Here is a 27,200-nt window from a genome sequence, read left to right as displayed (position 1 = left end):
GGCAACTATGAAACAAGTGTTGTTCTTTTCTTTAAATGCTTTTGTGGTGATTAGTTGGATTTGAAATTTTTAAAACTCTTTGGCAATGAAAATTGCCAACTGCTGCAATTCCTTCTTCGCAAATGGTAGAACGACAACTGGGTATACATGTTCACTTGTCACACCATTGGAAGAAATAACTGTTGAGGTGCATATTCTTTTTAGCAAAGTTGCATGCTAAATATACAAGTGAGGGGGTTGAGGTATTTTAAAAATTTTGGCTTGCCTCACTAGTTGAAAAAATTTTAGGCCTTAAAATAAATAATGAAATGTTTGAGGGGCATTAATGCAAACGAGGAACACCAATATATAGATAAAGCAAATAGCTGTAAGCAACCAATATATAAATAAATACAATTTGTGGGATTGGTAGGCAACTGCATGCCTACGCAAGCCCACAAGTGGTTTTAGACATAATAAACCGATAGTGCTACTTTTCTGTTTTTTTAGTTAAACTTGGATCATCCGGTAAGATGCAAATGTCAACTTCTGTCGATTGTGAAGTCTGTATGGTTAAGGAAAAAATAAAACAACGTATGATCATTATGTAATTTTTTTTTTCATTTTAATATTTATTGTGTTTAAATTTATGGCTCCACTTAAGCGAAGAGATTAATAGTGAAGGTAACTCAAGAATCCTCGCATAGCTGGTTGGGGTGGGAGACGTGAAAATGACATGTTTTTGTTTTGATTTTTGTAGATGCTATTTTCTTGAATAACGAAAGGTAGAAGTGTTCCGACGAGTTGAAGGTAGCCTCTGTCCACCCAAATTTTTACATTTTATAAAAAGTCAAAAATTTAGTTTGAAAGATCCAAACGTCATAGATGGGATTTCCTGCTATTTCCTGATGTCCCCTTGATCTGGATCGTGTGTTGACTTGTGTTTCGGATCAAAGTCCAGTATCCAAACATTGTACCATAAATGCTTGTAGGAACTTGGTTCTCTCACACTCTCTTAACACAGTAAGAGAATCAAATCAAAAGAAGACAGAAAGAAAGAACACACAAAATTTTTACATGGTTTGGAAGCGACGTTCTCGTACATCTAAGGCCACCACGCGAAGCAGTTTCCACTATCACGAAAGAATTACAGAGTACGAACAAAAACAACGCCCTCATAAAGATGAGTTTAGGGCAAAACCCGCAAAGCGAAAAAAAAACATAAATTAGGGTTGTTTTGCTTGCTTTGGTTTCAAGTGTGGAGTCATGCTCCACAACAATGGTTGCCTTGGTTATGGCTCCTTAAGGAGATTAATTGCATCAAAATGTTTCTCGCACAAGACTGCATGCATTATGCAAGTTGAAGCCGGGAACCTTTTTTTTTTGTTTTTCTTTTTTGTTCTCCTCACCAGCTAGGGCTGAGAGACTTCGTTGACAAGTAATTGTGAATAACCTGTCATATCTGAATGACTTCTCTAACTACCATTAAAAAAAAAAGTCTATGCCTTTAAATTATGCAAATGTCTGACCAGATGCTAGTACCAGCCTTTCAATAATGTAGTGATTTAGCCCGTGACAAGCCCATGCTGAAGAAGCCAACCATGGCGGCCATAAATCACAAGCAGTGAGCGTTTATGACGTATGTATCTGGCACGTTTACTTCAGTATCTGATGCTGGATGAACTCATTCCTCCTTCTTCGTGCCTCTGTCACACATCAGAATCGAGTCACCTACTCATATTTAAATAGCAAAACCTGTTCTCAGTTATCTGAAACTTGACTTAGTTTGCAACTTGGAAAACGCTAGCTTAATTATATTGCCTGTCACGCAAATCTGACAGTTAATGACCACGTTGACTTGCTGTGGATACACATTCCACCAGTGTGTGCCTCTGATATATTGGTGTTGGGAGGAGCAGAGACATGTTTAATATCTCATGGTAGAAAGGAGCTAATGTCTTTCCTTTCCATTGCTAAATCCTGTCAAAAGGGAGGCCACACTGCTGGACCGTAATGAGTACATGGGACTGCGTCTATCTGCTACTTTGTGCAACCCTCTATCTTCGAGTAGGAGGAGCACAAGAAGGTAAGCGCACTCCCCACCCTTAACAGAAGGTTTTTATACAGCAGCCCCTTTACAGAACAGGGTGTTAGGTAACTTGGTTTCTATCCCCACGGAGAACAAGAAGCACATATATGGTGCTTGATTTCAATATACATGTAAACTTTACCTTCTGCATGCATTAATTTTTTGCCAATCTCCTCAACCTGGACAATCCCTTATTTCAGTATTGCTTTTAAACCAACAGAAACGGAAGGCCCCAAACAACTTACGGGGCTTCTGAGTTCTGACTCCATGTACAGATTCATTTCCTCTCCCGATGTCAGTAATTTGTAACTCTTATTTTTCCAATACGTAGGAAGCATAATTCCATGAGAATGCAAGAATTCGCAGTGGAGGCTTGAACGAAATTGAAACAAGTACCTCATTATTCCGGTTCACCAAACTTCCTGCTTTCTTCTGTACAGGTTTCATAAGTCTGGACTGTGGCGCCTCAGATGGCACAAGCTACAAAAGCGATATTGGTCTGTCTTACACCTCAGACGATTCATACATTTCCAGTGGAGTTGCCAAGCAGATCTCTTCAGACTACCTGACTAGCAGTATTGCTCAGATCTACCATAGAGTAAGAAGCTTCCCTCAGTACACAAGGAACTGCTACACTTTGGGCCCCTTAACTTTGGGCTGGAGATACATAGTCCGAGCTTCCTTCATGTATGGGAACTACGACGGGTTGAGCTCCGTTCCAAATTTCGACCTCTACATGGGGCTGGATCTCTGGAACATGATTCAGTTGGATAATGCAACCCATGTTTTACGAACTGAGATCATCAAGATTGCAACCTCCACTTCCCTATCAGTATGTTTGCTGAAGACAAACAACAGCATGCCGTCTATATCAGGTTTGGAACTTCGCCCATACAATGGCATATACTCACCTGAAAATGGGTCATCACTTGTGACCTTTAAGAGAATCGACTTTGGATCGACCAAAGAATCAAGGTAAAGTAATGATGTCGCGATCCTCTGTTTCTTTTTGGACTTCATTCAGTTTTCTACAGCCGCACGTTTGGCCGGGGTTCAACTATTGTTGCTTAGACCTTACTTGCCCACAGCGTGCATTATAGCTTATTAAAGCGGGTGAATCTTTCCTTGAGAAGGAACCGGGTTTTATACGGAAACGTACCTAGAGAAATATTGGCGTACATCTGTTTATTTCCCACTTCTTACATTTCAAAACAAGCACTATAGCCTAATTTAAGTATTTTTAAAACTTCATTTAAGAGTCATATGAAAACGAACGAAACTTTGTGTAGGATTCAATCTATGTCCTGCAATTTAAAAGTGTGAAGGTACCAATGAATTTATATATTTAACTTAGAGATGAATGCATCGCCCAAAGATTACAAATGACCTTGTAGAAAACCAGGGGCATAACTGAACAAATGACAGACCCTCCAAAAGCCAATGGCTGATGGACACCAATGTTATATAAATAAGCAAATGGATATAATCTATAGGACACCAATATGTAAATAAGTAGTTTGTACGGGCCGGCCAGGTGCCGGCAGAAAGGTTCTTGTAGAAAAAGAATAATGCACCAACATGATAGAAATAGTAATTTACTTGCATCTTCATTCGGTTTTGATGCTCACTTTTACATATCTCCGCTTTCCTATTCTTTTAATTTTTTTTTTTTTGGGATTTGAGACGTGCATTCTTGCCCTTTTCTAAAAGGTGACTCCTCTCTCTGCGTTTGTTGTCAATAATGCTATAGAATTAATTATCCCTTTCTTTGCTTAAAATAAGAAATCAACTGGCACCACAGGTTTCCTGCTGATCCGTATGATCGCATATGGACGCCAGACTACAATGCATATGGGACTCCGATTAGCACTGATCTGCAAGTGAAGGAAGTTTATGACAAGAGATTTGGATTGCCCACTGCCATCATGCAGACAGCTGTGACCTCTTCTACTCCCATTACAATCAGCTGGACCACAAGTGCTGACATTTATATTTTCATGCATTTTGCGGAACTGATTCAGTACAAAGGAAACCAAACAAGAAATCTCACAATCGCCGAGAATGGACAAAGTTGGACTGATCCTTTCTCTCTTGACTATCTCGTTCCACTCACCGTATACAGCACTTCACCTGATACACTGGGAGACTATTCATTCTCAATAGGTGTTGCAAAGACTTCTACTCTTGGTCCAATCGTAAACGCAATTGAGATCTACGAAGCCCGTGACGTCACTGGCTTTTCGACCAATCAACAGGATGGTGGGTCTGTGGAAATTATATTCTAGAGGATCTTTTCTGGTTTTTGTTGGTGACCACCACTGGTGGTTTTCTATTACAGTTGACGCAATCACGGGAGTTAGAGACAACTACGGACTGAAGAAAAACTGGATCTCCGATCCATGCCTCCCCCAGAGGTACCCTTGGGATGGATTGGACTGCAGCTATGGAAATCCCTCATCACCAAGAATCATTTCCTTGTGCGTGACATCGATTTCTTGCTTCTTATGAACATTAATTTTGTTACTGTCAATTATCGTCATTAGTTTGATTACCATGCAGGGATCTCTCGTACAGTGGCTTGAATGGCTCCATAACGAATTACTTTTATCAATTGGCATCAATTCACTCATTGTGAGTATGCTCTTCCTTCAACAAATGACTCTGTTAAGCAAAAAATTTTACCTAATTTCTCAGTGCAGGAACTTATCAGGAAATAACTTGGAAGGATCAATACCTGATTTCCTTGGAAAAATGACAAGTTTAACAACGCTGTAAGTATGGGTTGTAATTTTCTCTAACGTCATCAAAAGTAATATTCTAGGAAAATCAAATCCTGGATCAAGTCTTGCCTCTGGATTGCCTTATCATTAGAACTTCAACTTCCTCATTTTGAAACAAAGATTCCATCATGTCTGACTTCCAAGATATAACTTGCTAGATGCAGATCTTTGACCATAACTCTGTACTTCTCATTTCTGGTAGTTATTTCACACTAGAACTTCATGGTCAGGCATGCCAGAGGTCATAAAGTTCTCAAGAAACAAGTGTAGGAACAGACTGAAATGGACAAACTAGCAGTTAATCTTTCTTTAGTGGGCTTCTATACTCTATTAATGCATCGTGGAGGAAGAATGAAGAACTACAAAAGTTTATAATCTCCCATTGAAAAGAATAATTCTCCTTAGCACATATAAAATTTCTGAAATTATTTTTTTTGAATGCATGGAATAGATGCTGATTTCTTCTTTAATGTAATTTTGCTTGATGGAATTGTTACACGAAAATGGGGTTTCAGGGATTTATCGGGTAATGACTTTTCTTGCCCAATTCCAAGTACCCTCAGACAGAGGATGGATGATGGATCACTTTCAGTAAGGTCAGACTTAAATTCATGCTCGTAAATAATGAATAGCTATTTAATCACCGATCCTTTACTTAAAAAATGGGTTTCTTTGCTCACAGGTTTGACAATAATACCCAACTTTCCTTGGATGGAACCTGCAAGAAGAAACAACACAATGTTCTTTTGCTAGTGCTCTCCGTCTGTGCTCCCACGATATTCCTATTCGTTCTTGGAATCGTTCTAATTATGATTCTTAGGAGAAAGAAGAATATGAGGCAGAACCAAGGTTCCACCTTGAGAGGCAGTATGAGTTTCTGACTTCATCTTTGGGGATATATATATATATATATATTCTATACGACTATTCATCATCTTTTCCTATGCCAGATAACGCAAACACACACACACTATCGGCATTAGAAAGTAGCTGTATATTCACCTACGGTGACATAGTGACGATTACCAATAACTTCGAAAGGAGGATCGGTAAAGGAGGATCTGCGGATGTGTTTTATGGAAAACTAATTGATGGCCGTGAAGTGGCAGTCAAGTCATTGACCAGAACAAGTGTGCAAAGGAGCAAAGAATTTGCAGCAGAGGTTTGCTTCTAGAATTCAAATATTTGATGCAAACAAATTTCGTGGGTGCTCAGCCAACTTTGTTTCTATGCTTGCAGATTAAGTTACTAACAAAAGTTCACCACAAGTACTTAGTCTCTTTCTACGGATTCTGTGAGGAAGGAGAGAATATGGTACTCGTTTATGAATATATGTCTGGAGGAGACTTGATGGAGCTATTATCAGGTACCATTGTTGGATGATTATCATTTACTCTGTTCAGGTTAGAGCATTTCTTTTTCAATAGCAAGGCAGGTCCCTCGACTATGTTGCAACAGCAGGAAAAAGAAAAGAGCTGACTTCTAATCTCGAATACTTGTATTCTTTTCCGCAGAGGATTCCAGGAGCTCAGTGGTGGTTAGCTGGAAACAAAGATTGGAAATTGGTCTAAGCTCTGCCACAGGTTGAACTCAGTTTAAAGTCGTTTCAAGTTTCCTTTCATGAGCATCACACGTTCTCATATATTAATTGCTATTCGGTACGCAGGGCTGGAATACCTGCATTCAGGATGCCGACCACCAATCATACACAGGGATGTGAAGACGAGCAATATCCTTCTCAATAAAAATTTAGAAGCCAAAATTGCAGATTTTGGACTGTCGAAGATCTGTGCAACAGACGACATTACCCATATGACAACTGCAGTAGCTGGAACCGCTGGATATATGGACCCTGAGTATGCGAACATTCTTTTTTTGCACAAGAAAATCTCTTTCTGGTTGCATTCTCTAATTAATAACATAGTTGCATCTGCCACTAGTTATCAACATGGTTGTTTCGACACATTCTGCAACTAATTATGCATGAGTTGTGCATCTGATGGTTCAGAAAAATGAATTACACCTTGTATAGAAAATTTGTGGTTATTGGTAGTGGAAAATCGTTGCAGTTGTTGAGTTTATCGTCATGAGAGTTCAATTTATTGCTGTAAATTATGCCAACTGTGCTGCAAAACATGGCAGAAATGGAACTGATCAAATTGGAATCCCTCTCTCCCTCTCTCTCTCTCTCTCTCTCTCTCTCTCTTGAGGATTCTCATTCATCATCTTCATTTTTCTTTTCAGGTATTACAACACCAACAAACTGACCGAGAAAAGTGATGTATATAGCTTTGGGGTGGTCCTTCTCGAGCTCATCACAGGCCACCGTGCCATAGTAACGCTAAAATCACAGCGAGTCCACATCCTACAATGGGTTACCCCCAAAATTATGAGTGGGGATGTTGCGAGCATTGCTGACCCTAGGCTCCAAGGCCGATACAATGTTAACTCTATGTGGAAAGTTGTAGAGATAGCTCTGTCATGCGGCGAAGAGAAAGCAATTAGAAGGCCTACCATGACTGAAGTTGTGAATGGATTGAAGGTGGCCATCGAGATTGAAGATCGAGGTTCAGTAAGAGAAGGAGTTTCTGGCTCCCTCTCTTTTGAAGGCCATTCTCAGTCGGGCATTGATTCATCTGTATACCCATCAGCAAGGTGAGGAGGAGGACTTCAACTTACCATCTTCAGATTCTATAGTACCAAAGGCAATGTGGTCCGATCTGTATAGGCACTATACTATGAGATTCCTGACTTTTGTGGTTGTGCTTGTCAAAGTTGAATAATTTCATGCAGACAATTGAACTGAAAGTTAATCTCATGAACCACCGACCCCCTTTCAATTGTCAAAATGGTATCGAGTAGAGCCCACGGAGGCCAGTTTCCGTGTTAGGTGGCTGGAACATATATCGTTGTTCTTGTACCATTTCTACTCATTTAGAGAAAATTAAGTAACTCAAAAGAATGATAATGATAATATATTTTTTTAAGAAGCAAAGGTTTTTTAGGTATTCCAATTAAAGATTTACATGTCATTCGTTTAAAATTAAACTTTTGGTGACTAAAAGCATTACAAGTCTCTGGTTGTGATTTGAGCAACCCAGAAATTGCCACCGAACATTTGAACTTTAATAAATCACCACCAACTTTTCTCCAAAATGATCTAGCTGCCTCCAGCCACCATTGTCCACATAACTTGCGTGAAACTCGTGCTAATGTGATAAGTCGACAAAATTTTAATGAAAGGACGACCGGTGGTCTATTGAAAGTCAAATATTGAGCCCTAATTTGTGAATCGTTCAAACCTTGAATGAGATTTTGTATTTTTTTCATTCTTGTTATATTTAAGAAATGGATGCTCCTAGGAATGGTTGTGTATGGTGGGGATGGTAGAAAATTTTAGCCGAGAGGCCGTTATTTTGACGATTACAAGTCCTTAATCCGGATAATGTGTTTCAACCCAATTTTGACGGTTTTAATATCTTTGGCTTTCTTAATGCCAAAGAGACGGACATCCTCTAAACCTTTGCATGATATTCTATAATAAGTTCTCATTTTTTCAGATAATTCAAAACAAAACAAAAAAAAATTCTTGATAAATATCCAGATATTTTCCGATGCAAATCTGCTGGGAGTAGTATCCTCCCAAAAAATCATATTAACAAAAGAATGGAAGAATCATCAACAAATTAGAAACAAGAAAAAGGAAGAAGATTACAAAAAAGGGACACAAAATTGACGCCTCCATTACAGAGAGTCTGGAAAACAATCCCATTCTCTACAAATATTCAATCTTAAATTGACACCAATGAGCGAAATTGTCCTAAAATCAGGATTGTTGGGGACAACTCTAATCTCCGGCCAGTGAGAATCCCACCCTCTAGTTCCCCAAACCTTTCTGCAGACGATCTCTCAACCGCCTACCGCATTGCCTCCTCCATTTCGAAGGACCACAAACCACTTTCACCACTACCGATTCTACTATGAATCTGTAAATCTAGTTATCCATGAGAGCACATATATCCCAATTCAATTGGGGATATGACTAGCCAAGACCCACATACAAGATCCATATGGACCTCCTACTACCACTGCCTGCAATATCCAGATCTTCTGTTGCATAAATTTTGAAAATACAAGATTTGTGATAGATGCCTGGAGAAGCATAGTTCAAGCAGGTGGGCTGGGACATGTTATGCGGCTCATACCTCAAACGGGAGAGTTAGGGCATGTCTGCATTTTTTTTTTCTCTCCTCAACGACCCATCGCAGTCAGTAGAAAATGTGTTATGCCCATAGCTTCTACATCTTATAAAAAGTTAAAAGCTCGGTTTGAAAGATTCAAATGTTTTGAATGTGTTTTCTATATTATTTGATCTTATAAACCCACTGAATAGAAAAATAATGTTGATACTTTGAGGAAGCAATATAAGCATGCTCATGTTTAGAAGAAACATCTTTATTTCATATGGTTCTAATCGAAAATGGGAAAAGAGCTCGCTGTTTGAATTATAGTTTAGTTTTCCCTACTCATTGATCTTTTTTACTATATATATGTGCAACTTGAAGTCCTTGTCTGTTTCATGTTGCGTTTCAATGACTTGGTTTTAAAATTATAAAGTTAGATGCTCGACGTCGAGGATAGTTTTTGTTGAGGTCTTGGATCTTGGATTCGGCCATGATTGGGGAGATCCACACCAGTGGAATCCAGCATTTCTTCTTCATTGAATTCAGGAATTTGAAAATACCCTAAGCCATAAATTTTTAGATTATGTTAAGATTGTGCACTGGCATTTTTAGGATGTTTTCATTTTTTTTTATTTTGTTTTTTGTATAATGATATTAATTGTTCAAGCCTCGCAGCTTTACTCTTTCTTTGGGCAACTATGAAACAACTGTTCTTTCTTTTCTTTAAATGCTTTTGTGGTGATTAGTTGGATTTGAAATTTTTAAAACTCTTTGGCAATCAAACTTGCCAACTGCTGCAATTCCTTCTTTGCAAATGGTAGAGCGACAACTGGGTATACATGTTCACTTGTCACACCATTGGAAGAAATAAATGTTGAGGTGCATATTCTTTTTATATCGAGTTGCGTGCAAAATATACACGTGAGGGGTTTGAGGTATTTTAAAAATTTTGGATAATGCGTATTTTTTAGTCTTTTTTACTTTTATACAAATCTGCTGTTTGTCCTTTAAAAAACCTTTCTTCTTCGCTTTACAAAGGGTATTTTGGTTATTGCAAATTCATGTGCATGCCCCAGGATGTACATGTAACCAGCTTTGCATTATTTTCCATTGGTTTCATTTCCTTTCGACTAAAGAACTCCTTATGAGTTTGGCTTGCTATATTCTTCACAAAATTGTGCTCGATTACATATATGGCAATTTCATGAAGACCTCTTGGTCAATTGGAAGCACAAATCGGGTTTCTTCGAGGAACCCATCAAGAGATAATTTGATTTGAATGTTAGACAATATGTGGTTGGTAACAATCAGACGTAAGTCATTATTTCCAAATTAGATTTTTTGGTGACATTGAATATGCTGTGTTTTTGGTAGATTTAATAAATAAATGCTTGTTTGCCAATACGCCCACAAAAATGGTGCGTGTAGTAGCTTTTGGCTTGCCTCACTAGTTGAAAAAATAGACCCTTAAAATAAATAATGAAATGTTTGAGGGGCATTAAAGTAAATGAGGAACACCAATGTATTGATAAAGCAAATAGCTGTAAACAACCAATATATAAATAAATACAATTTATTGGATTGGGTAGGCAACTGCATGCCTACGCAAGCCCACAAGTGGTCCTAGACATAATAAACTGATGTGTAATAGTGTTACTTTTTTGTTTTTTTAGTTAAACTTGGATCATCCGGTAAGATGCAAATGCCAACTCCTGTCGATTGTGAAGTCTGTATGGTTAAGAAAAAAAAAAAAAACACTGTATGATCATTATGTAAATATTTTTTTTTTCATTTTAATATTTATTGTGTTTAAATTTCTGGCTCCACTTAAGCGAGGAGAATAATAGTGAAGTTAACTCAAGAACCGTCCCATAGCTGGCTGGGGTGGAAGACGTCAAAATGACATGTTTTTGTTTTGATTTTTGTAGATGCTATTTTGTTGAATGGCAAAAGGTAGAAGTGTTCTGACGAGTTGAAGGTAGCCACCGTCCACCCAATCATCAATGCAGCCCAGAATCCCAACGTTAGAGAGAATTGGATGGGAAAGGGAGAATGGGAGGTGAGACTAGTTTTGTTCGGCTTTTTTTGAATCTAAAAGAGATGTTTGCATATTTACAATAAGTTCTCAGTTTTTTATATAATTGAAAACTAAAAGTCTCCAGATAGATATCCGGATCTTTCGTTGCAGATGTTTTGGTCGCACAAGATAATAGAAAAAATCAACGTGTTGAAGCTTGTGGTACTGCTGCAAGAGGCTCCACCAATTGAAGGCAGTTTATTCGTAATCCCAACCTATGCCAAGCGACTAGTAAGCGAAAATGCATACCAAGCGTTTCTCGTTTTTCTTTCCCAACGACCCGTAGAGATCACGTAGCCCAGGGGAACATAGCTCAAAAGGCACGAGCTTGGGGCATGTTATGCAGAATGCTTCTGGTTTGATCCACCTGTTCACCTGATGGGACAGTAAAATTAATCCACCTATTCACTTGAAGTTCACTATAAAACTTGTTATGCCATAATTTTTACATTGTATAAAAAAGTCAAAAATTTGGTTTGAAAGATTCAAACGTTATAGATGGGATTTCCATACTGGTGCCTTTTCCTGCTGTTTCCTGATGTCCCCTTGATCTGGATCGTGTGTTGAAGTGTGTTTCGGATAGAAGCCCAGTATCCAAAAATTGTACCATAAATGGTTGTTAGTAACTCGTCTCTCAGACACTCTCTCAACACACTAAGAGAATCGAATCAAAAGAAAACAAAGAAAAACACACACACACACACACAAATTTTACGTGGTTAGCATTCTCCTACACCCATGGCTGCCACAGGAAACAGTTTTCACTATCACGAGAAAATTACATAGTACAAACAAAAACAGCACTCTCATAAACATGAGATTAGGGCAAAACCAGCAAAGCAAGACAAAGATTAAGGTTGTTTTGGTTGCTTTGGTTATCAAATGTAGAATCACGCTCCACACTCTAACAATGGTTGCCTTGGTTATGGTTCCTTCTTCAGTAGAATCACTAAGACTGCATGCATTATGCAAGTTGAGAGCGTTTTTTTTTTTCCTTTTTTTGTTTCCCCTCACTAGCTCGGGCTACGAGACTTCGTTGACAAGTAATCATATCTGAATGACTTCTCTTACTACCATTAAAAAGAAAAAGTCAATGCCTTTAAATTATGCAAATGTCTGATCAGATGCAAGTACCAGCCTTTCAATAATGTAGTGATTTAGCCCGTGACAAGCCCATGCTGAATAAGCCAACCATGTTGGCCATAAATCACAAGCAATCACAAGCAGTGAGCGTTTATGACGTATGTACCTGGCACGTTTACTTCGGCATCTGATGCTGGATGAACTCATTCCTTCTTCTTCGTGCCTTTGTTAAACATCAGAATCGAGTCACCTACTCATATTTAAATAGCAAAACCTGTTCTCAGTTATCTGAAACTGGAAGACTTAGTTGGCAACATGGAAAACGCTAGCTTAATTATATTGCCTGTCACGCAAATCTGACAGTTAATGACCACGTTGACTTGCTATGGATACACATTCCACCAGTGTGTGCCTCTGATATATTGGTGTTGGGAGGAGCAGAGACATGTTTAATATCTCATGGTAGAAAGGAGCTAATGTCTTTCCTTTCTTTTCCTCATTGCTAAATCCTTTCTTTCCATCCATCCTGTCAAAAGGGAGGCCACAGGACCGTAATGTTTGATAGTGGCCCTGAGCCCTATCTTCCTTTGTAACTGTAAAAAAGATTCTGCAGTTACGAAATTAAAATGAGAAATAAGTTTACAAATTTAATGTTTCCGTTTACATTCTTACCATAACTCTCCATGCCATAACCATAGCTGGGACTGGTGAAATCCTAAGAGGCGGTCTATAAAACCCAGCTTCTATTCATCTACCGGATGATGGTTGTGTAATCAACCTGTGCCTCTCAGAAGCAAACACCCAAATCGATTTCTCTCTTGCTTCTTCATTTTCTCTTCTATTTTGTCACAAGTGCTGCTACTGCTGAGTCCTAGCTGAAGGATAGCTGAAGTTTCCGCTGCATACTCTATACCAACATTGGTATCAGAGCCAGGTTTTATCGAATTCAAGTAAGTTAAGAGGTTTGATCTTGATCTTTGTGGTGCCTGTGAAGATCATATTAACTGCGTTTGTGGTGCCTGTGAAGATCATATTAACTGCATGAGCATGCTAGGCTATATTGATTTGAAGCAAAGTATGCTAATCTTAATTAGTTTTGAAACTCTCTCGCATATGAATCACGTGCTCCAACAGTGTTTTTGGTGAGAGACCAAGAGGGAGAAGTTTCTGTATCATGCATTTTTTCCCCCTCTTTGTGTTTCAGAAACCGAAAACAGAGCCTACTCTGTTCTAACATTATCATGCTGTTCAAGCATGTCTAGACTATTTACATGAAACATGTAGACAGTTTGCATTGAAGCATGCTAGACGGAATAGAAAAGCATTCCTCTTTTTTTTCTTGGATTTGATATGTAATGCTGCACTCTGTGTTTTGTACCTCTGAGGTGGAGAGAAACATAAAATTGAATTGATCTCTGGACCTCTGTCAACGATCCTGACGTCAGTCTCCGAAAGGAAAACAGTGAGAACAATAAAAATCTGAAAGGACACACGCACTAAGACAGAGAGACAGGATTACCTTCGTGTTGTAATCTACGATTTGAAGCCTCTAATAAATTGTTTCGACTTCTTCTTCTGTAAACCGGACATTCTGGAACAACCGGAAACCCACGGCTGCACTTGTTTCAGCAGACATGCACGGACATGGAGTACCCAAAACCATAGCAGAAAGTATTGGATAGTTGCTTCAGTTGTTGGCCATCTCCCTCGTCGTTCCTTTTTTGTTTTTGATCTGAGAGCACCTTTAGTTCAGCAGTCTGTCCTTTTTGTTTGGGGCTAGCAGACGAGCAAGCGTGGGCACTCGCTTGTCTCTTGCCTCGGTCAAAATCTTCCTCCGTAAAGGATTTTTAAAGATGGGAGGGAACGGGGGTCCAATCTCTCTTCGTAATATGTTAAGAGACCAAGTCTATAGGGGCGGTGGGCTGTGGGGGTAGAGAATCGGCAAGGGTCTATGTTGAACTCCTTCAGGCTGAGATACGGGACATTGAATTCCCCATCTTCTGCTGCTCTTCCCCTACGTGCCGGTAGGCTTCTCCAGCGAGGAAACGCGTCGACCGAGCCATAAATCGGGGCGGGGCACACCCTGATGGTCGAGGGACCATCACCAAGCTTGATCCTTCTTATGTCATAGGACGTAAACAATGAGGTCCGTGGCTCGAACCTCCTCCTCATCTTCCAGAAGAAAGCGAGGGTTCGGTTCCACCATCGTCTCACCTTTTCGATCTTCTTGAGGCTATTACTTTCTCTTCCTCCCCAGAGCTTCTCGCACCTCGTTGAGAGTTTGAGCCGCTGCTCGTGTTGTTTCTGCGAGAAGGAGGACAGACCAATGAGAATCTTTGGAGTCTCCCTCGCCGGTAGCAAGGTTCCTCGCGCACTAGGTAGAGACGAGCTGGTTGTAGGGCGGCGGAGAGGAGAGAGGAAGATCAGATGAAACCCTAAAGGGTTTTCTCCAAAAGCGGAAAGATAAGTTCTCGAGAGAAGAGAGAATGAATCCAAAAAATGAGGCAATGCGGTTCAGAGGGGTATTTATAGCAACTTTTTTAAATTACAAAAACACTCCACCACTTATACGTTATTTTTAAAAATTATGTCACATTTCTCAAAAATTAAAGCCGCAACATTTGTTGTTGAAACATTTTTCAAAAAGAGGCTTGCAAAAATTAATTTGAGCAAAAACCTGGAATTTCATACGAAATTTCGTAGTGGTACCCTCAAAGTTCTTATAATTTTTTGAAAGAGGGTTCGGAAAAATTGTTTTGCAATTTCGATGGAAAATAAAGTTTTTACGTACAATTACATATAGATACCACTCCAACTTATTAATTGCAAAACAGACATCTTAGAATGTCCTACGGCCTTGACTTGAAAGAATTGATATTGTATTGGATCTGGATGTGTTGATATAAAGAAAAATGAACAAAAATGAAATGAATTTGATAAAGAATGTCAATCTCTCATTTACTAACCAAAATTCTGTTATGACTTGAATGTTTTTTGTCGAATGTTTATATTATTTAAAGTAAAGCTGGTTCTTATTTAAATCAATACTGACTATATTGCGGGTGTAACTATATTCAGATCCGTGTTAGTTATGATGTGGATACCTATAACGGTTTAGTTTTGGATTTGACTATTATCTATTTTTTGAACTTCTACATATTGCGCACCCATATCTATTGTATGGTTGAACGTCGTTGAGGTTTGGATCCATGTATGTTGAACATATTCTAATTGGATTTGAATTTGGATCATCTTTATTTGTTTAAATACATATTATCTCGAGTGGTGATATCGTTATGTGTGGATCCACATTGGTAAGGTCTGAATCTAAATAATTAGTTGGATTCTTGCTTTAGATCTGATTAAGATCCATATTGGTATTCAGTTTGAATCATGACATATAGTTTGGATATTGGTTAAAAATATCATATCCTGTTTACATTGATTCAATTATATATTATCATATTTGCCTTTTGGATCCAATAATATTGTGATATTTGTTATCCTTCTATATTCAAATTATTTTAGAGTGCTACTATTAGGAATTTTCTGACATGATATTGCTTCTTGATTATTGTATTTTGCTTGCCATTATAAATTAATTTAGAAATGACTTCAAGAGTGGGAGCCTTTGAACTAGCTAAGACTGAAAAACTCAGTGGAAATAATTTTCATGCATGGAAACGTAGGATCATGTTGGCCTTAACTCTAGAAAGACTGATTTATGTGATCAGTAAGCCATTTCCTACTTTAGGAGACAAACCTACTGATGAGGAAAAGAAGGAATATGAGGCTTTTGAGAATGATGACTTGGTGGCCAAAACCATCATGTTAACATTCATGGAAGATGATCTGATCAAAGTGTTTGAAGACTGTCCAACAGCAAAAGATATGTTAGATAGTATTTCATCCAAATTCAACACTACTACTACTATGCATGTTCAATTGTTGCTAGAACAGTATACCTCGTATAAAATGAAGGAATCAGATAGACTTGTTGACCATGTTAACAAAATGTTGGTCATGGCTAAGGACCTAGCAGTAGTGGGAAATGTAATATCTGATAACATGCAAATATGCACCATTCTAAATAGTCTACCACCTTCTCGGGATATGGCTGTCACAGCGTTGAGTCTTCAGTTTGACACTTTAACTCTAGAGAAACTTCCCATACAATTAGCTATTCAGCAAGAACTTTTGATCAAGAAAAATGATGCAGAACTTATGAATGTTCAAGAAAAGTCAACAAATCTTGTGCCTATAAGGTCTAAAGATTTTAAAAAGAAAAGCGATGGCAAGTTCAAAGGCAATTTTGCAGGAACTCCAAGAACTCAAGGAACTGTAGTGAAATGCTACAGATGTGGGAAGCCTAGACACACCAAAAAGAACTGCAGGACAAAATTCTCAAACAAGAAGGACAACAAGAGTCAGAAAAACAAAAACAAAGGAAAAGATCATGAGGACTACAATGAAGAAGTCATTTGTGTTGTGTCAGAGTGCTTGCTTGCAGATGGAGATCTAACTAGTTGGTGGGTTGATTCGGAGGCTACTCGTCACATTGCAAAGACAAAAGAAGGCATGATTCGTATGGAAAACCTGAGTCCAGGAATGCAAAAAGTTTATATTGGTAACAATTGATACTGTGATGTAATAGGAGTTGGGACATATCGACTGAATGTTGGTGGTACAAGCATCATTCTTACTGAAGTCTTGTATGTTCCCTCCATGCGGAGGAACTTAGTGTCAATCCCGGCTTTGACTGGAAAAGGTTTTGAAGTTCGTTTTGTTCCAGAAAAAGTTACATTGGAAAAACATGGGAGGACCATGTTCGATGAAAAATATGTTAAGGAACATGGTATGTTTAAACTCAATGAAATAAATAAATCTTCCAGTTCTACTTATATTGATTGTGCAATGAATGTGAGTACAAATCTATGGCATGAAAGATTAGGCCATGTAAGCATCACTAAGATGAAGACTCTAGCACAACAAGGTATTATACCTGACATAAATGTAAATGATTTCACGAAATGTGAAGCGTGTCTATATGGAAAGATGGCAAGAAAACCATTTCCATCTGAAGTAATTCGGGCCACTGATTTATTGGAAATAATTCATACCGATATTTGTGGACCTTTTAGAGTCGAAACACATGGTGGCAAGTTATACTTCATAACCTTTATTGACGACTTCTCAAGATTTGGTTATATTTATCTTATTAAATATAAGTCAGAAGCACTCGAAAAATTCAAGGAATATAAATCTGAAGTCGAGAGACAACTTGGGAAAAATATCAAGGTTATAAGGTCTGATCGAGGAGGTGAATATACATCAAATGAATTCCTCGAACACTGCAAAGACCTTGTAATTAATAGGCAAATAACAATGCCTAGGACACCGCAACAGAATGGTGTTGCTGAGAGGTGCAACAGAACCCTCTTGAACATGGTGAGATCCATGTTGGCAGGTACACAATTACCCAAAGTTTTTAGGGGAGAAGCTGTGTTAACAGCCATGTATACTATAAATCGAGTGCCCTGCAAGGCAGTCCCAACCACTCCTTATGAGAGATGGACTGGTGTGAAACCAAACTTAAGACAGCTCAAGAGATGGAGATCTGTAGCACATGTAAAAGTTTTAAATCCAAAAATGGATAAACTGAATAGCAGATCAGTAAGAAGTGTGTTTATTGAATATCTAAAATGATCCAAAGGCTACAGATTATACCACTCTACTATGGGGCTCATAGAAAGTAGAGATGTAGAGTTTCTTGAAAACCTCAATAACAAAGACAATAAAACAGTGGAAGATCATAAAGATCTATTGGAGGATCTGATTTATTCAGATGATCAGTCTGGCAATGAACCGACTGGGGATCAGTCTGGCAATGAACCGACTGGAAAACAGTCTGGTAATGAACCGACTGTGGATCAGTTTGGCAATGAACCAACTGAGCATGAATTGCCTGTAGTACAGTCTGGTAATGAACCGACTGGGGATCATTTTGGTAATGAACCAACTGAGCATGAAATTTCTGGGATACATTTTGGTAATGAACCGACTGGAGATCAGTTTGGTAATGAACCAACTGAGCATGAAATGTCTGTTGTACAGTCTGGTAACGAACCGACTGGGGAACAATTAGGCAATGAACCAACTGATCCAAATACCTTATCAACTCAGACTTTGTTAGGTCGTAAAAGACCTAGAGCTCCACCTTAATATTTGAGTGATTATTATGTATATCTTGCAGATGAGCTACGTTGCTTAGCAGATATTAACGAAATGTCTGACAATCTGACATATGACGATGCGATAAATTCGCATGAATCATCAGATTGGGTGAACGCTATAGATGAGGAAATCGAACCCATAGAAAAGAATAAAGTTTGGGAATTAGTAGATCTTCCTAAGGATAGAAGACCCATTGGGTGCAAATGGGTGCTAAAGAAAAAATATAAAGCTGACGGAACAGTTGAAAAGTTTAAAGCAAGGCTGGTGGCGAAAGGTTTTTCCCAAAAGGAAGGAATTCATTACATAGAAACTTTTTCTCCGGTAGCAAAGTTTGCATCAATCAGAATAATTTTGGCTATTGCAGCCTTCTATGACCTGGATGTTCATCAGATGGATGTGAAAACTGCGTTCTTGAACAGTGAACTAAAGGAAACTATATATATGACACAACCGCAGGGATATATCGTCAGAGAAAATGAAGACAAAGTGTACAAGCTACATAAATCATTGTACGGATTGAAGCAGTCTCCAAGACAGTGGTATTTTGTTTTTCATAAAGCAATTACAAAGCTTGGATACATAGCAAATCAACTAGACCAATGTGTATATGTTTGGAAAAGTGGGAGTCTCTTCTGTATCCTATCTTTATATGTCGATGATATTCTGTTGACTGGAAACGATAACAATATGATATCAAAAACAAAGACTTGGTTGAATAAGAACTTCGAAATGAAGGACATGGGTGAAGCTTCCTACATATTAGGAATAAAGATCACTCGAGATAGAGACTCGAAAATTCTGAGTTTGAGCCAAGAACGATATATTGATTATATCTTAAAGAAATTTCGAATGCAAGATTGCAAACTAATTGGAACTCCGATAGCTAAAGGAGCAAATCTAAGTAGGAGCGATTGTCCTGGAGAAGAACAACAAAAATTGCATGTTCTTTATGCACAGTTGGTAGTTTAATGTATCTAATGCTTTGTACAAGACTAGACATAAGCTTTCCTGTTGGTCTTGTGAGTCGTTACCAAAGTAATCCTGGTTGGCCTCACAAGCGGTTAAAAGAATTTTTCGGTATATAAAAGGAACTAAAGGACTGAAATTGTCTTATAAAGCGAATGAGCTTACTGTAGTTGGCTATACCGATGCAGATTTTGCTGGTTGTAAAGATGACAGTAAATCCACATCTGGATATGTATTTCTCTTTGGAGGTGGATCAATAGCCTGGTCCTGTAAGAAACAAGGATGTGTTGCTCAACACACACAAGAAGCAGAATATGTAGCATGTAATGTTGCCACCACATTTGCTGTCTGGATAAATCGGTTCTTGAAAGACTTGAAATTAGATCTTGATCATGAACCAGTTCAACTATATTGTGATAATCAGGCAGCAATATCACTTATGAAAAATGGAGCTATGAGCTCAAAGATTAAACATATAATGGTGAAATACCATTATGTCCATGAAATGATTGAGAAAGATGAAATCTCGGTTGAATACATGCCTACCAATGACATGATAGCAGATCCCCTGACCAAGAGAATATCAGAAGACTTGTTTACCAAGCATGTAGCTCATATGGGGCTGAGATATATTTGAAAGGTTGCAATGGAAGAACCTTGAATGGAAAACCTCGCTACAAACCTTGAGCTAAATTCAAGTTACGATGGACAAACCAATTAAGGAAAACCTCGTAACTTAGGAAAAGAAAACCCACATGTAGTGGAAGCAAACTAGCGGTCTCATGGCCAAGTGGGAGATGTTGGATAGTGGCCCTGAGCCCTATCCTTCCTTTGTAACTGCAAAGAAGATTCTGCAGTTACGAAATTAAAATGGAAAATAAGTTTACAAATTTAATGTTTTCGTTTACATTCTTACCAAAACTCTCCATGCCATAACCGTAGCTGAGACTGGGGAAATCCTGAGAGGCGGTCTATAAAACCCAGCTTCTATTCATCCACTGGATGATGGTTGTGTAATCAACCTGTGCTTCTCAGAAGCAAACCCCCAAATCGATTTCTCTCTTGCTTCTTCATTTTCTCTTTTATTTTGTCATAGGTGCTGCAACTGCTGAGTCGTAGCTGAAGGATCGCTGAAGTTTCCGCTGCATACTCTGTACCAACACGTAATGAGTACATGGGACTGCGTCTTTCTGCTACTTTGTGCTGCCTTCTATCTTCGAGTAGGAGGAGCACAAGAAGGTAAGCGCACTCCCCACCCTTAACAGAAGCTTTTTATAGAGCATCCCCTTTACAGAACAAGGTGTTAGGTAACTTGGTTTCTATCCCGACGGAGAACAAGAAGCACGTATAAGGTGCTTGATTTCAATATACATGTAAACATTAACTTCTGCATGCACTAACTTTTTGCCAATCTCCTCAACCTGGACAATTCCTTATTTCAGTATTGCTTTTAAACCAACAGAAACGGAAGGCCCCAAACAACTTACGGGGCTTTTGAGTTCTGACTCCATGTACAGATTCATTTTCTCTCCCGATGTCAGTAATTTGTAACTCGTATTTTTCCAATACGTAGGAAGCATAATTCCATGAGAATGCAAGAATTTGCAGTGGAGTCTTGAACGAAATTGAAACAAGTACCTCATTATTCTGATTCACCAAACTTCCTGCTTTCTTCTGTTCAGGTTTCATAAGTCTGGACTATGGCGCCTCAGATGGCACAAGCTACAAAAGCGATATTGGTCTGTTTTACACCTCAGACGGTTCATACATTTCCAGTGGAGTTGCCAAGCAGATCTCTTCAGACTACCTGACTAGCAGTATTGCTTAGATCTACCATAGAGTAAGAAGCTTCCCTCAATACACAAGGAACTGCTACAGTTTGGGCCCCTTAACTTTGGGCTGGAGATATATAGTCCGACCTTCCTTCATGTATGGGAACTACGACGGGTTGAGCTCCATTCCAAATTTCAACCTCTACATGGGGCTGGATCTCTGGAACATGATTTAGTTGGATAATGCAACCCATGTTTTACGAACTGAGATCATCAAGATTGCAACCTCCACTTCCCTGTCAGTATGTTTGCTGAAGACAAACAACAGCATGCCATTTATATCAGGTTTGGAACTTCGGCCATACAATGGCATATACTCACCTGAAAATGGGTCATCACTTGTGACCTTCAAGAGAATCGACTTTGGATCGACCAAAGAATCAAGGTAAAGTAATGATGTCGAGATCCTCGGTTTCTTTTTGGACTTCATTCAGTTTTCTACAGCCTTACGTTTGGCCGGGGTTCAACTATTGTTGCTTAGACCTTGCTTGCCCACACCGTGCATTATAGCTTATTAATGCGGGTGAATCTTTCCATGAGAAGGAACCAGGTTGCATACGGAAACGTATCTAGAGAAATATTGGCGTACATCTGTTTATTTCCCACTTCTTACATTTCAAAACAAGCACTATAGCCTAATTTAGGTATTTTTAAAACTTCATTTAAGAGTCATATGAAAACGTACGAAACTTTGTGTATGATTCAATCTATGACCTGCAATTTAAAAGTGTGAAGGTACCAATGAATTTATATATTTAACTTAGAGATGAATGCATCGCCCAAAGATTACAAATGACCTTGTAGAAAACCAGGGGCATAACTGAACAAATGACAGACCCTCCAAAAGCCAATGGCTGATGGACACCAATGTTATATAAATAAGCAAATGGATATAGCTTATAGGACACCAATATGTAAATAAGTAGTTTGTACGGGCCAGAAAGGTTCTTGTAGAAAGAATAATGCACCAACATGATAGAAATAGTAATTTACTTGCATCTTCATTCCTTTTTGATGCTCACTTTTACATATCTCCGCTTTCCTATTCTTTTAATATTTTTTTTTTGGGATTTGAGACGTGCATTCTTGCCCTTTTCTAAAAGGTGACTCCTCTCTCTGCGTTTGTTGTCAATAATGCTATAGAATTAATTATCCCTTTCTTTGCTTAAAATTAGAAATCAACTGGCAACACAGGTTTCCTGCTGATCCGTATGATCGCATATGGACACCAGACTACAATGCATATGGGACTCCGATTAGCACTGATCTGCAAGTGAAGGAAGTTTATGACAAGAGATTTGGATTGCCCACTGCCATCATGCAGACAGCTGTGACATCTTCTGCTCCCATTACAATCAGCTGGACCACAAGTGCTAGCATTTACATTTTCTTGCATTTTGCGGAACTGATAGAGTACAAAGGAAACCAAACAAGAAATCTCTCGATCACCAAGAATGGAGAAACTTGGTTAGATACTTTAGTTGCTAGGTATCTCGTTTCAAACACCGCATACAGCACTTCACCTGATACGGTGGTATGCTATTCGTTCTCAATAAATGTTACGCAGACTTCTACTCTTGGTCCAATCATAAACGCAATTGAGATCTACGAAGCCCGTGAGGTCACTGGCTCTTCGACCAATCAACAGGATGGTGGGTTTGTGGAAATTATATTCTATAGTATCTTTTCTGGTTTCGGTATACACAACAAGCTTGTTGGTGACAGCTACTTATGGTTTTAAAATATTTCTATTGCAGTTGATGCAATCACGGGAGTTAGAGACTTCTACAGCCTGAAGAAAAATTGGATATCTGATCCATGCCTCCCCCTGAACTACCCTTGGGATGGATTGGCCTGCGGCTATGAAAATCCCTCATCACCAAGAATCATTTCCTTGTGCGCGACATTGATTTCTTGCTTCTTGTGAACATTAATATGTTACTGTCAACTATCGTAATTAGTTTGATTACCATGCAGGGATCTCTCGTATAGTGGTTTAAATGGCTCCATATGCAACTATTTTTATCAATTTGCATCAATTCACTCATTGTGAGTATGCTCTGCCTTCTAATATAGGGCCAACTGACTCTGTTAAGCAGATAACCTTTTCTTCCTACTCTCCCGGTGCAGGAACTTATCAGGAAATAACATGGAAGGATCTATACCAGATTTCCTAGGAAGAATGACAAGTTTAACAACGCTGTAAGTATGGTTGTCAATTTTCTCCAACGTGATCAAAAGTAATATTCTCGGAAAATCAAATACTGGATCAATAGGCTTGCCTTTGGACTATTTTTCATTAAGATTCAACTTAACCATTTTGGAACTACTAGATGCAGATCTCCAAAGCAGAACTTTGTGCTTCCAAGATACAGCTAGATGCAGAACTCCAAAGCATAACTTTGTACTTCTCATTTCCAGAAGTTATTCCACACTAGAACTTCATGGTCAGGGATGGTATAGGAACAAACTCAAACAAACAAAACTAGGAGCTGATGTCTCTTTGGTGGGCATCTATACATTATGAATGCATAGTGGAGGAGGAATGAAGAGCTACAAAGTTTATAATATCCCATTCGCAATAATAATTTTCGTTGGCACATAGAAAATATCTACAATTTTTTAATGCATGGAATAGATGCTGATCTTCTTCTTTTATGTAATTTGTTTGATGGAATTGTTACACGAAACTGGCTTTCAGAGATTTATCGGGGGTAATCGCTTTTCTGGCCCAATTCCAAGTACCCTGAAACAGAGGATGGATGATCGATCAATGTCAGTAAGGTATGGTTGAAATTCATACTCGCAATGAATAGCTACCTAATCATCGATCCTTTGCCTAAACAATGAGTTTCTTTGTCCACAGGCTTGACAATAATACCCAAATTTGTCTGGATGGAACCTGCAAGGAGAAACACAATGTTGTTTTGCTAGTGCTCTCCATTTGTGCTCCTACGATATTCATGCTCGTTCTTGGAATCATTATAGTTATGATTCTCAGGATAAAGAAGAATAAGAGACCAAACCAAGGTTTAACCTTGAGCAGCAGTATGAGTTTATATATATATATATATATATATATATATGACTATTAGCCATCTTTTTCCGTGCCAGATTACTCAAAGACAGACACACAAATGGCATTAGAAAGTAGCTATCTATTCACCTACAATGACGTTGTGAGGATTACCAATAACTTCGAAAGGATGATCGGTAAAGGCGGATCTGCATATGTATTTTATGGAAAACTAATTGATGGCAGTGAAGTGGCAGTCAAAACATTCACCAGAACAACTGTGGAAAGGAGCAAAGAATTTGCAGTGGAGGTTTGTTTCCAGAATACAATGTTTGATGCAAACGAATTTGGTGTGTGCTCAGCCAATTTTGTTTCAATGGTTGCAGATTAAATTGTTAACAAAAGTTCACCACAAGTACTTGGTCTCTTTCTATGGATTCTGTGAGGAAGTAGAGAATATGGTACTGCTTTATGAATATATGTCTGGAGGAAACTTGAGGGAGCTATTATCAGGCACCATTGTTGGATGATCATCATTTACTCAGTTCAGATTAGAGCACTTCTTTTTCAAGGCAATAGCAAGGCAGGTCCCTTGGCTGTGTTGCAAGAGTCGGAAAAAGAAATGAGCTGACTTCTAATCTCGAATACATGTATCCTTTTGCGCAGAGGATTCCAAGAGCTCAGTGGTGGTTAGCTGGAAACAAAGATTGAAAATTGCTCTAAGCTCTGCCACAGGTTGAACTTAGTTTAAAGTGGTTTCAATTTCCCATTCATGAACATCACGCGTTTTCATATATTAATTATCATTCGGTACGCAGGGCTGGAATACCTGCATTCTGGATGCCGGCCGCCAATAATACACAGGGATGTGAAGACAAGCAATATCCTTCTCTATGAAAATTCAGAAGCCAAAATTGCATATTTTGGACTATCGAAGATCTGTGAAACAGACGACATTACCCATATGACAACTATGGTCGCTGGAACACCTGGATATGTGGACCCTGTGTATGCAAACTATTTTTGTTTTTTAATCTTTTTCCGCAACAAAATCACTTTCCGGCTGCATTCTCTAGTTAACAACATGGTTGTTTCCAACATTCTATGAAGAACTTGTTGTTATTGGTACTCGAAGATGTTTAAGTTGTTGAATTTATCTTCATCAGAGTTCCATTTGTTGTGTAAAACTGTAAATTATGCCAACTGTGCTGCAAAACACGGCAGAAGTGGTACTGATCAAATTTGAATCTCTCTCTCTCTCTCATGAGGTTCTCATTCATCATCTTCATTTTTCTTTTCAGTTATTACAACACCAACAAACTGACCGAGAGAAGTGATGTATATAGCTTTGGGGTGGTCCTTCTCGAGCTCATCACAGGCCACCATGCCATATTAACACTAGAATCACAACGAGTCCATATCCTCCAATGGGTTACCGCCAAAATTATGAGGGGAGATGTTAAGAGCATTGTGTTGGGATTTCCTCATCTGGATATTCCTGCGTCGATACGGGTCCATATCCGTTTCGGACCCTAAGTATAAATACTCGTGTCTTGTGATGGTGTGAGACACATTCAGCTTTTACCGTCTGGGTAATCGGTCTCCTTAGCCATACGTGAATTGCCTGTCCCCATCACTGGGCTGCTATGGCTGAGGAGAGAAACCCATTGCCGCCACCGCCAATGCCGCTGGGGAACGACTCTATGGGGACTGTAGCCGTTCTTCCCACAGCCGCCGACATTAAATCGGCGGTCGCCTCTACAGGTTCTTCTTCCGCCCTATATGAAACACATGGATCCATGAATGTTTGTTCGATTTCTGTATTTTTGTTTGTCCGCTATCTAGATTCCTCGCAAAGCTCCAACAATGGGTTATGGGCCGACTCCATGTTTCCGCTGTGCGTTTCTCTTTTGCATACTGTTTTCACGCAAAAGGAATAGGGCAGAAACTAGGGCTTAATGGTTTGGACGTTTTGGGATCAACGTTGGGTGAATGCCGTCGGGCATTCGTTTCTGGTTGATGTCGTCCGGTTTTTTTTTCAGCCCTGCAGTCAGGTATTCTTCCCGGTTCTGTGAAACCAAGCCAATAGGGAAAGGGGAAGTCGTTGGACGGACTTCCGTTAAAGGGGGATCTAATCACCCCAAATTTTTCTAAAGGACTATGATGTTTTATCCAAGTGCAAAATTCAAATTTAGGCACAAGATTCAAATCTAAAATACAACTCTTAGATCCAAATTAAATCCAAAATACAACTTTCAGATCCAAATTAAATCCAAAGTACTACTCTTAGATCCAAATTAAATCCAAAATACAACTTTTAGATCCAAATGAAATCCAAAATACTACTTTTAATATGCATTTGCATGTCATTTTGCGCTAATTTCCTTCTTAATCATCCCATTAGGAACCCTAACGAGTGTCTCGTTATGTTGCTTGTTTTCTTTCATACCCAACGGTGGAAGAAATATATCTCTTACAACAAACTAAATAATAACATTTTATGCTTATATAAATCATATTTTCCAAAACATTTTCAAAATGAACCTTCTAACATGGCCTTAGGGACTTAGCTTAAACTCTTGCATGAGTCCAAGCTCTCCTCCGGCCCACATTAAACTTGAAGTTGGTAATTTTAAGTTGTTCATTGATTTCTAATCTTGTGAAGGTATGAATGTATATACATGTTATATACATCAATGCCAACATGATGACCCCCCATCTTTCTCTCTCTATGCTCTCACTTTCCATTTTATAAATTTTCATATGTGCATGAATATGTATGTACATGTGCTCCATTTCCTCTCTTTCAAATATTTATTCATCTTTTCAAGACAAATATCTTCTCTTATAAAATTTCCCATACCCATATATATGTATAATATTTTTCTTTCCCTCTAAAATCTCTCTTTTTCTTCAAATCAATACATCTTTTTCTCTTAAGCTTTTATATATGTGTATAC

At 38.7% G+C, this 27,200-nt stretch overlaps 1 protein-coding gene across 3 annotated transcripts in view; it reads left to right on the top strand.

Annotated features, from left to right (window-relative positions):
• Positions 1 to 1,957: 1,957 nt before the first annotated feature.
• LOC116256336 (putative leucine-rich repeat receptor-like protein kinase At2g19210) overlaps positions 1,958 to 27,200 on the top strand; it is a 76,305-nt gene continuing 51,062 nt past the window's right edge. Inside the window, exons 1-13 of one of the 3 annotated variants that reach the window (XM_031632680.2) lie at positions 1,958 to 2,065; positions 2,509 to 3,043; positions 3,870 to 4,327; positions 4,407 to 4,545; positions 4,643 to 4,699; positions 4,768 to 4,839; positions 5,364 to 5,444; positions 5,531 to 5,715; positions 5,799 to 6,010; positions 6,088 to 6,214; positions 6,363 to 6,431; positions 6,515 to 6,704; positions 7,093 to 7,661. In XM_031632680.2, the coding sequence (XP_031488540.1) occupies positions 1,993 to 2,065; positions 2,509 to 3,043; positions 3,870 to 4,327; positions 4,407 to 4,545; positions 4,643 to 4,699; positions 4,768 to 4,839; positions 5,364 to 5,444; positions 5,531 to 5,715; positions 5,799 to 6,010; positions 6,088 to 6,214; positions 6,363 to 6,431; positions 6,515 to 6,704; positions 7,093 to 7,507 (2,613 nt within the window). In that variant the 5' untranslated portion in view covers positions 1,958 to 1,992 and the 3' untranslated portion in view covers positions 7,508 to 7,661. Of the gene's footprint in view, positions 2,066 to 2,508; positions 3,044 to 3,869; positions 4,328 to 4,406; positions 4,546 to 4,627; positions 4,700 to 4,767; positions 4,840 to 5,363; positions 5,445 to 5,530; positions 5,716 to 5,798; positions 6,011 to 6,087; positions 6,215 to 6,362; positions 6,432 to 6,514; positions 6,705 to 7,092; positions 7,662 to 27,200 lie in introns of those variants that run through there. The other 2 variants (XM_031632679.2, XM_050078157.1) reach the window with 2 other exon arrangements.

The sequence above is a fragment of the Nymphaea colorata genome, chromosome 6 (genome assembly GCF_008831285.2).
Source record: "Nymphaea colorata isolate Beijing-Zhang1983 chromosome 6, ASM883128v2, whole genome shotgun sequence".
NCBI classification, from domain to species: domain Eukaryota; kingdom Viridiplantae; phylum Streptophyta; class Magnoliopsida; order Nymphaeales; family Nymphaeaceae; genus Nymphaea; species Nymphaea colorata.
This window is presented reverse-complemented; position numbering and strand designations above follow the sequence as displayed.